The sequence below is a fragment of the Nilaparvata lugens genome, chromosome 1 (assembly GCF_014356525.2).
Source record: "Nilaparvata lugens isolate BPH chromosome 1, ASM1435652v1, whole genome shotgun sequence".
NCBI lineage: Eukaryota > Metazoa > Arthropoda > Insecta > Hemiptera > Delphacidae > Nilaparvata > Nilaparvata lugens.
The window spans coordinates 12631370-12642914 of NC_052504.1; the positions used below are offsets into that span (position 1 = coordinate 12631370).

An 11545-nucleotide genomic window follows, 5' to 3' on the forward strand; every position below is an offset into this window, starting at 1 on the left:
CTGAGCAGTGTCTGTGCCAAAAAGTCTGAGGAGTGCCTGATAATGAACGTGTGTGTTATCAGGAATCCCGAGCGGTGCGGGCTCAGCGGTCGGGGGTGGGCCGTCGTCGGGCGGCGGCGGAGGCGGGGGTGGAAGTGGCGGAGGCGGCAGTGGTGGGGGCGGTGGCAGTGCGGGGGCGGCAGCACAACAGCTGGAGGCGGAGCAGCAGCGGCTAGCCCTGGCCACCGACCCCATGGTGCGACTGCAGATGGCCGGCATCTCGCCCGAGTACCACGCGCACACGCATGCACACTCGCACACGCATGCGCACACCCACCTCCACCTGCACCCCTCGCAGCAGCAGCAGCAGCAGGGGGGTGGGCCGCCGCCTCCTGGGCCCCCTCCGCCCCCCTCCCATCAGCACCAGCATGACCCGGCCGCCGCCGCCTTCCCGCTCCCAGGTCAGTATCAACGCATTTCACCCATTGCCACACGTCAGTGATAGTGAAAGAGAGAGTATTATTCCCACACTAGTTCTAATGGGACCATTCATACTCGCTTGGCCGTTCTGAGTGGAAATTGTCCAATCAGAAATCATGTGAATTATATTTCCACTGTGCCGGTCACTTCAAATGTTAGCGATAAGCATATCACTCACAGTAAAAAAGTGACCGGATAAGCTTATCAGTGGCCGTACAAAATCCCCCTACCCAAATGTAAGCTCTTATCTCCTAGATAAATTCCGTTTAGTTCCTTTGCTCTCCGTGAAGTACTAACTCACAGTTTCAGCTCCACATTCACTCTTTCATTTACCTCATCGATTTTTATTTTTATTTTTTGAGGATTCACCGTATTAGGTAATTTTCAAAAATATTATTAAGACGTTAATATGATCAAAAATCACATTCTTATCTTTGGAATAACGCAGATAAGGTGAATTTAATGGCATTGTAATAAATGAAATGCATTGAACTGTTGAGTTCTGTAAAATTGTAAATATTGTTCGTAAATAATTTTTCATGTACATTTTAATGGATTATTTGATGAAAAAATCACTATGATGAATGTAGGCGTTGAGTAAATTGTGGTAAATATAACTGAAATAATCTAATCTTATTTCAAATCAAATCATCTACCCAGAAATTTCAGAGTCCATCTATCTAGAACTAGATTCCATAGAGTAATAGTTTAGGTTTCGCCTCTTCTTTTTCTTAAAATCGTATTGATGAGAATGCTTGAACGAATGAATGCAAAAAACGATGAATTGATAAAATTGTGATGGTTTATTTATTCAATCGAAATTTATTATTCATTTTGATGATTATGTATCTACTGAATATTTCAGTTATTATCGTATTAATGATTTGAAGTATTTCAAGTGATTTTGTATTATTATTTTTGTATTTTGGCAAAATAAAGATTTTGATTTTTGATTTGGTTATATCTAGAGTAAATAAGTATAGACGTTTCCATCTTATTCAAAACTATTGAAGCAGACAATGTTATTGTTGATTGTTTCCTAAAATCCCTCTCCCCCAATCAAGAGAAATACAATAAAAATAGATTGAATAGTTTAAGAGATAGATTAAATTGTTTGTCTAGCATCGGGCAGTGGAGGCGCATACGGAGGGCCGCGACCCAGCCTACTGCCCCCGCCGCCCCTGGGCGTGACGCTGCCGCCTCCTTGGGTCTGCACCACCCGCACGCCGCCGCCTCTGCCGCCTCCTACGCCGAGCAGCTGGCGGCTCACGACCACATTTTACAGCGTCACATGATGATGGAGCGTGATCGCTTCGCCCAGCATCCCTCCATCATGGCGCATCACGAGGAATATATCAGGTAACTAACCAAACATCACTTCTTGTTCAAATGTGATTGGATAGCTAATTGTCACATGGTCATACGAAACATACATATAATAATATATTTATCTCATATTGATCAGGATTTTAGAGTTTCAAATTATAATTCAATGAACAGTCATTTGTCATTGACAGAAAGAATGGGCCATATGAATAAAGTTGAGCATTTGCTTATACTTCTAAAATATGGAGCATTTTCTTCATTCTCTATGAATAAACGTGAGCAAAACCTTTTGCTCATGCTCATCAAAAAAACTGTTTGAGCATTTGCTCAACTTTTGAAGCGAATGCTTCAAAAAAGGTGAGTCTAGTCTAGAGCAGCTTTTCACTTTTTGCTCAACTAATTCGTATGAGGAAGAGGAAACTATACCAGATACGATCACAACCAATAGTTGAGAACTGTAAAACCCTTTTTAGATTCAATCATGATATATACCACCATTATTCCTACAAAAGAATAAACACAAAATAGGAAATAGGCATTTAAGAAGATGAGAGTGTAGACTATTATAAGAAGGCTATTGATATAAGATTATGCTGAAGATTGTTATAGAGATGACATTTTTCACGCTATTATTTCAAAATTATAAACTCAACTAACCTAAAACTTAACTCATAAATAGAAAACAGAAAAGTTGTGTGTATTTTTGGCTTTAAATTTTCATAAAATAACTTGACTAATTCAATGTGCAGTGTAATATTCAACTATCATTTAGTGTTTCAATTCTTCTAAATTCAAAATTTCTAGCTCATAATATTTTGAATGAAAAATTGAACTTTAACTTGAACAGTAGAAACATAACCTACTTTATGGAAAAAATTTTTGAATTTACCTACTTTTTTCGTTATCAGAATTTGGGAATGGAATAGTTTCGGTAACTTCCCAATCATATTTTTATGATTTGTGAATTCCACGAATTAAATAAAAACACTGTTTTATAAATTAGATTTAGAACCGTTTTGGGCTTTGGTGTGTGTGGTACTTTCCTAGAAGTTGTGTGATTCTGAATGATTGAAAAAATTATTGAAAACAGTCTTCTCATCTGTTTTAATGGGTTCTAATCAGTTCTATTCCTACTCAACCCGACCGAGCGAGGGCTGATATTACATGATTATTAGATATTTGGTAATTCAGCTTAAGAGGTACCTACTTTCAGATTGAAACTTACGTTCCTCTCCACTTGAAATACTTTTAAAAAGGAAAATCTAGAAATTATATGAATTTGCATGTGAACAGAGCTTCTTACCTTGCATTAATGATTGCAGACAACAAAGGGAGCGTGAGCTGAAGGTTCGTGCTCTAGAAGAAGCCGCTCGTAATTCCAGGCAGTGAACTGGCATTTACTCCTTAAAGGTATGTCAAACATGCTACATTATTTATTAAATCGTCTAAAAAACTGAGGGTAGGCAGTGAAGCTGTCTATCCGTCAGATTATACGGAGCTCTCAACTGAGATGTATTTTATCATGCGTCAATACTTATGAAAAAACCTGTTTCACAATGTTCAGTACAATATAGATTTAGACTGTATAAAATATACAAATTTGGTTTAATCCTGTAGATTCTCTCCCAATCATTGATTTGATTTTGTGAATAAATGAAATGAATAAACTAAATTGGGACGCATGCATTTCAAAATAGTCCAGTCAACATAGACATGAAAAAGTTGGTGTGCTTGCAATTTATATTGTAGTTCTGATTTTTTAATATAGTATTTGGATACATGAGAGAAGTCCAGAACCAATTAGTTCATGCAAAATTTTCTTGTGCTAGACACAGAATGACACAAAAACCTCGTATTTCCTCCTCATTTTCCAGTTTTTAGCTATTTTTCCAAATCCAGTAGTCAGATCGATTGATCTCATTCTATTCAGAGCTTGTCATCTAAAAAAAGCAAGAGCAAATTTTTCTGTCCGATTACTGGATTTGGCAGAGATAGCTAAAAACTGGAAAATGAACCGAAAGTACAAGGTTTTTGTGCGACTCTGTATCTAGCACAAGGAAATTTTGCATGAAGAAATTGTTCATGGACTTCTCTCATGTATCCAAATAATATATTAAAAAATCAGGACTACAATATAAATTGCAAGCACCAATGTATAATAGTGACTGGACTAAAATGCTTTATGTAAGTTCCTTTCAACCACTTTATTCAAGTGATAGCTTATTAGTTCGACCACGGATCAAACCGTTTCCCTTGAAATGCATACACCAAAACCAATATGTACACTATTTTATAGGTTTATGCTATGTGCCGATCTTCAAATTGTATCTATAGAACTTATTTTTCTTTTTTATAATATCTAGATATGATTGCAAAACTTTAATACCTTTTTTAACATTTTGAAGGGCAATAACTCGAATGACATTATCTTTTCAATTCAATTGAAAAATTCGAATCATTTGAATTTCTTTTGAAGTCTCATTAAAACTCGTTAAGTGTGTCCCAAAAATTCCAATCTTCTTGGTACTCTCAATAGTGTTTTTAAATTACATTACAACTCAGCAAATACATCCCAAATAATGAACTTTGCCTTGTTGTTTGTTCGTTTCTCAGTTGCTTGCCGATTCAAATTAAACATGAAGAATACTTTTCTGTCTGGCACGCTAGATTACTTGTATTCTAAATTTTGTGAGATTAAAATGAACTCAAGACAAATAGAGTTTTAGAAATATAGTTTGAAATTTATGTACATATACCGGGTGTTTCAAAAAGGACTTTACAAACTTTGAAAATTCATATATTTCTTATTAAAAAAGGTACAGAGCTGATTTTGGTGTTGTTTTAAAGGAAAACACTCCATGTTTTTTCACCTTAAACTAGAGATGTTCTATGTGACTTCCGTTGATTATCCTGCAGACATCCCATCGTTAGTCGATTTGTAACGGTGTGAAGAAGAAGAAAAATGTAGTAGTTTTGGTCGTTCAGGGTTTTGGGATAGAATACAAATTATTATTTAGAATTATGGCTCTGAAAAAATAAAAAATGTGTACAATTAACTATTATCTTACTTTACCTTTAAACAGTCCCTTGGCCTGCTCCTCAAGGTCCAGTTAAAGCACTCCCGATTTTAAATAAAAAAAAAACTCTGCCAGTTGATTGAATCAAAAACGCCAGCTTTCCCTACAAGATTCAAATCCTGAAAATACAATTATGTAGGTTTAAACTGCCCGGGACTGCGACAGCCTATAGTTGAATTCTCAAGACAGAATCCTTCAGGTAACCAATGCCTTAACTCAACAACTAACTTCACAAACGGTTCAAGGAATACGGGCATTGAAAGAAAAATTCAAAATCTATGTGAAAACATTAGCAGCCTTGATTCACAGACCAAAAGTCAACTCACTTCTTTGTATAGCATGGAGCTAAAAACCATAATATTATTGTCTTTACGAAACGTGATAAAACACACGTTTCATCTTTGTACATTGGAGATCTTCTCGCTTTATCAATTACATTTAATAATTAAATCCGCGACCAGATCACCAATTCACAAAATAATATTTCATTAAAAAATGAACGTTCAACGTGATGTTAGTAGTATTGTGTATTTTTCATTAATACTCTGCAATTCGTTTTCAGATATATTGAGACTATTTTCGTGAAAAGACTCACGAACAAAATAATGGATTATCATAGAACTATTCGTGGAAAGATTCAATGGGGGCTGTCTCGATGAAGAAGTCACTATGATTCAACTTTAGTGAAGCAAACCTGTGAACATTCTCATCAGTCAAGTGAACATAATAGGTTTATCTGCGTGGTATGATCCCCACAGGTGTTACGCTTTCAAAGCATCACAAGTGCTCAGAACATTCAGATATTCTTAATGATTGTGTGTGTATGTGGACCAAATCTGTTTATGTAAATAAGAGATGAATATCAATTAACACGATATTACGTTCACTTTATTTCCATTTAGACTGGGAATAGAGGTATTGTGTTCATGGTAATATTTATATATAGCACATTAACATGAGTAGTAAAACGATTATGTAATTATAATACATTATATTATAGATAAGCATACTTCCATGTTGAAGAAGCAGTTATTGCTTATTTGATAGTGAACAACTTACTTTGAATGATTTTTACTCTGTCTACTAGTTTGCTATAACTTACTACGTTTAAAGAATAATACAGAAAGGTACTTATATATTTCAGTACACTTGCTAAAAGGATCAAATGAAGATAACACGATTATAAATAATAAACTATAAATAGAGCAAATAGCTCACCAAGTATTAGGAATATCTCTATTTGTATTAATAATTTCGAACAACAATAATTTTGTTAATTAAACTATTCCTATAAGTTATATTAAGATGAGGTGGGATACGAAGGCAAGATTATAAGGAGCTTCAAGAATATAGTTGAATATCATTGTTTTGTATTGTACTGATTCGTCCTGAGTGAGTTTGATATTATTGATAAATGTTTCGCGAAGTTACCCACTACCTCAATAGATATTTCTATAGTAAACAGTAAATATTTATAAACTGGAAATAGTTATCTATTGTCTACTTTGAAACTTCTTTTAATCTGCTTCCGATAATATTATTCAAATACTTAATCACTTCCTTTTAAACATTTATTTATTTTTACAAAGACAATAGATAACCTCAAATATTTCTATTAAAAACTTAGTATGAATGTATTACAGGAAAATTATATTTTCTCTTTGAAAGCATTTCGTATTGTTTTACGGGACTGAAAGTAGTTCTACTTTCTCGATTCAAATATTTTATAGTTTTTTTCCGTTTTTTAGAACATTTCGGGTTCTTACTACAATTTATTATTGAGTGTTCTAGATGCTTGTTGAATACAGCAAGTCGTGAACAGTAGTCTACCCAATACTGGTTCTTGAAGTGATAGTTTGTAAAGAATTAAGTGTTGACGCTTCTAATTAGTAGGAAACTACTACTTGTTTTTTTTTTTAATTCTGATGCTTTTCGTCATTGATTGAGTTAATTGAACCACCAATTTTTGTGGTACGGTGACTATAAAATAGTTTATGATGACATAAGAGGCGTATCAATGAATCTTATTGAACTGGTATTTTATAATAATACTCTGCCACTGAAAAAAGTGTATTTGAGTTGAATACTTTTGCCAAAATTACTAGGCGAATGGTTTTTTTTTTTACAAAATATGTTAATTGATAAGACAAATAATGATTCACTTTTCACCGAATTTCTTCTTCCTCTGTTTTCCAAATGCTTGATTTTACCAACCAGGATCAACTATCAATCAGCGATTTCTTTGGCTTTTTGCTAATCGCAGATTAACATCATTGATGTTGCTTGAAGCAACCCAGCATATTATGTATTTAGGAGCTTAATATCCAGTATGTAGAAGCGACTCTTCCATACGCCTCCTGGTACCATTTTTTTATATTCAACGTCTTCCTACAACTAATTTATAAATACGTTACAATATTCCATTTTACTTTTTTAATAAAAAATAAACGTCTCGTCTCGCCTTACCATTATTATCTGTATAAAAATATTATTTCAAAATATAATTCAAAGCTTTGCCGCATTTATTACTGCTTTTTGTATACTAGAAGAATTTGTATTTAATCCTTATTGAAAATGATAGTGAATGATTGATTACCTGTCAGAATGGTAACTCAACTTCTTGAGCAATGAAGGAAATATATATATTTTTCATTTCAAGGAATTGAATGTCGTTTGATGAATTTATTTATTCATTGATCAACATCTCATGAGTATTGACCACCCTTTTTTTAATGGATTGAAATAAAGTTTTCGATTCTCTAATGCAAAAATTACATCAATATAACATTATAATCAAGTTTTTGCTCTCTTTAGAACTAGTTGGAGTGTTTTATAGATATATTAATAAAAAAAAATTGTAGTATTTTATATATTGTTGTGATGTGAACCTAGTATTCATAGTTAAATAAAATATTATTTATTCATTTATGTACATAGAAACAATTTGATAAAAAATAATAATCTTCCTCTAGGTATTGTGAAATAAATTGGTTATTAGAAAATTATCTATATTGTTTATTGCTATGTGAAATTAAGTGGCTTTTTATATTATATTTTTAGCTGCTTTTATATTTGAAAAATACAATGTATTTTTTTATTACATTGAAAAGCAAGTTATTTTGTATTTTCAGGTTATGTGTGTTTCATCTTATCATTTGTGTAACTTTCAAATATTTGACTATATAATTTACAAAGTGTTCTGTTTCATGTATTCTCTTTAATTTGTGATTAAAGGGTTTAAAAAATGATTTCTTCTATTCTTAATTCTTGAAAGATATTATTAATTACATTTCTAAAGACCATAATATATACTGGGTGTGGGAGAATGGGTGAATAAAAAATTGGCAACATAAAAAAAACTTGAGTAGCGATCTAGTTTCAGCAAGTTCTAACACATAAAATGAAACTTGTTTGTTAGCATTATTTTATGAATCGGGCACGAATTTCTGCTATGAGACACGGATACCCGTGGTGTCCTAGTTTACGAGACTTGAAATATTATTTCATATTGTCAACAATCTTGATTTGATTCAACAATACATGTATTGCAAAATTATAGGGTTTTTAAAGTAGTATTTTTCGAACTCCGTACCATGTGGAAATCGGCGAGCCAAATAAAAAATCCTGTAAAAAAATAATAAGTCCTGTTTTGACAGTATAAAAATGTGTTAATTTTCATATCTTTTTTTGGGTTTTTATTAAAGACTATTTTACTTTATATAAAGACATATCACATTTCGCCAATGTGATGACATATTATTGTTCCTCTCGTCAAGTACTATCTATCATTCCTGAGAGTTTGAGCGATTTCAATTTTTGACCATTTTTGCAAAAATTCATGAAATGGATTTCATGAAAAATGCAAATCTCCCAAATTTGGTTGATATGCGGGCTATGGATAGAGGTTGACCTAACAAGTGTTGTGCTATAATATGAGACGAAAAGTGCATTCCAAAGATGATGTTTAGAATAATTTTGCATTTATTCAAAGACCTCCACAGCTTTCTAATCTATTTGATCTTTAGCGCTTTGATCTATCTTATTCTGCAGACATTTGTCCCCATTCTCAGCCAAAAGTGTTTTTCTGAATGATGATTCGATTTTCCTCCTGAAAAATAAGATACAAAGTTGACTGTTTGTTTCCTTGGTAATATATCTACGAGGAAAGCTGGTAATAATGCAGGAAGAATTTCCTCGTAGACGGGTGAATGTATTACCATAGAGGAACAATAGCGTAAGTAGATATCCCATGGTATAGGGCGTTTATGTCGCAACTTTTACTGTTATCTCAAGCTGATAGTCCTCGTAGTTCTTTCCCTTGATGCTTATGACGCTGGTAGTCTCTCATATTGGGTGCCGTTCATACACTTTTACCCGGTTAAAACAATAAAAATCGATAGTAATCGGCTTGAGATAACAGTAAAAGTTGCGACATAAACGCCCTATACCATGGGATATCTACTTACGCTATTGTTTCTCTATGGTATTACATATAGCAAATAGCCCACGTCTAGTCATAACAGGTATGATTAATTCAAGTCAGTTGTTCCTATATAAACTATTGAACTATCGGGTTCTCTTGATTGTTAGACCGGAGCGTTATCACTTACTCCAACGAGTCACCGAGCCAACCAGATCTGTCGAATGGCTCCAAGAATGTGTGCTTATTTGAAGTCGATTGGTTCAAAGAGTTATTTAGTTATTGTAAAACATACGAAAGATAATAAAGTCTAAACTGGAATTTTGCTTCATTTAAAAAAAAATTCAATCTATGGAACAGGTCCTAAGGTCATTGTGAGCACAGTGTCTGAAATATGCGAGTTCATCCACTACCTATAAAAGGGGTTGACGGATTTTATAGAAAAATCAATGTATGTATCTAATGTACAGATACAATAGAAACATAAATAATTGTCAAGTTGTCTTTATTGACCGATCGAAGTGAGGTCTAAGATTCAAGTCGACGGTTTTGCATTTCTCTTTATGTTTATATGTTGCGCATTTACAGCAAAACGCGGCAATAGATTTTCATGAAATTTGACAGGTATGTTCCTTTTTGAATTTCGCGTCAACGTATATATAAGGTTTTTTGAAATTTTGCATTTTAAGGATAATACAAAAGGAAAAGGAGTCTCCTTCTAACGCCATTTTTACCGTAAAAATCAGACTATAGAATTATTCATCATATATCAGCTGTCGAGTGGATTATAAATTGCATGCAATTCAATATCTCAATGTACTTTGTAAAAAATCAGCTGCTGTGTGGACTATTAATTGCATGCCTAATTGAATGCAATTTTTATGCACTATAAAGGTGCGTACAGATATACGCGCCGCAAACATGAGCAATTCACTTTTAATCAGCTGATTATATCTTTATTTTTACAGAAACGGTAAGATACAGATATAAAAAGCTTGGGCATCAGCTGATTAAAATTGAATTGCTCATGTTCGCGGCGCGTAAATGAACTATTGATTGCAGGGACACACGATCCGGCGACATCGCCGTCCGGCGTTTTCGCCGGACGAAGCTTCGCCGTCCGGTTGCAAGAAGTACACAGGAAGGCATGGGGCAGAACACACGACTCCGGCGACGGCGAAAACGCCGGCCCGGCGAGAAATTGATCCGGCGATATCGCCGGGTATTCTCTACTTCGCCGTCCGGTTTTGCCGCCGGAAAGCAGTAGCAGGGCATTGTACTATATGGAGATGAACACACGACACGGCGAAAACGCCGGACGGCGCTGTCCCCACCCATGCCACTTCTTTATTTATTAACATTTGTAACGTTACAAATGGGTAGGGTAGGGTTACAAGGGTAGGTTACAAGGGTAGGGTTGTAAGTAGGGATGGGTATCGATACATCGATGTTCAGGTATAGCGATCTATCTCATATTCTAGGTACACCTGACAACAATTCTCCTTGTATTATGAAAAAGACCTAATTTTCAGCTTCAAGCATCATCACCAACTACATTGTCCTCACATTGATATTTTGCACAACGACATAAGTTCTTGAGATTATGTTCTATTAGAATTACCAGTAAGATACACTTCATTTCAGTATTTCCTAGTGGAGAGGCGCGCTTAAGGACACCTCAAGGATCAAAATTTCAAACACATAACTTTCGACACAATGCTCAGATTTCATCGTACTACACTTCATCCTTCTCGGTTCGTCACGACGGTTCAAAATCATGCCTAATAAGTCAAATTCGGTCGAAAAATGGAAAATTTATTGTTGAGTGTACGGTACTTAAGCCCATATTCCAATACACAGAAAATGACCAATTTCTATATTCAAAGTTGCATGTCTTGTGAAATACTTCTGATAAAATTTCAAAATCTAGTGAGAATGTGAAAATATATTGTCCCCCTCCAATAAATAATACTTTCGATTCCAAAACAATTTGGAAGTTAAGATTTTAAAAATGGTGATTTCCGGCAAAAACGCCGGACGGCAGCTTCGCCGTCTGTCGTGTGTTCTGAATGCTAATTGCAGCCGGGTCCGGCGAAACTTAGAGCGTTTTCAATTTTTGACCATTTTTGCAAAAAATCATGATAAGGATTTCATGAAAAATGCAAATCTCCCAAATTTGGTTGATATGCGGGCTATGGATAGAGGTTGACCTAACAAGTGTTGTGCTATAATATGAGACGAAAAGTGCATTCCAAAGATGATG

General features: G+C 34.6%; 1 protein-coding gene across 3 annotated transcripts in view; it reads left to right on the plus strand.

The window, feature by feature from the left end:
• The window catches only part of LOC111053493 (arginine-glutamic acid dipeptide repeats protein), a 49679-nt gene extending 41569 nt beyond the window's left edge, over window positions 1–8110 (plus strand). For 2 of the 3 annotated variants that reach the window (XM_039430431.1, XM_039430422.1), the window contains 4 exons: window positions 63–440; window positions 1582–1818; window positions 3108–3195; window positions 5425–8110. In XM_039430431.1, coding sequence (XP_039286365.1) covers window positions 63–440; window positions 1582–1754 — 551 coding nt within the window. In that variant the 3' untranslated portion in view covers window positions 1755–1818; window positions 3108–3195; window positions 5425–8110. The remainder of the gene's footprint in view (window positions 1–62; window positions 441–1581; window positions 1819–3107; window positions 3196–5424) is intronic. The other variant, XM_039430438.1, reaches the window with a different exon arrangement.
• Window positions 8111–11545: the final 3435 nt, after the last annotated feature.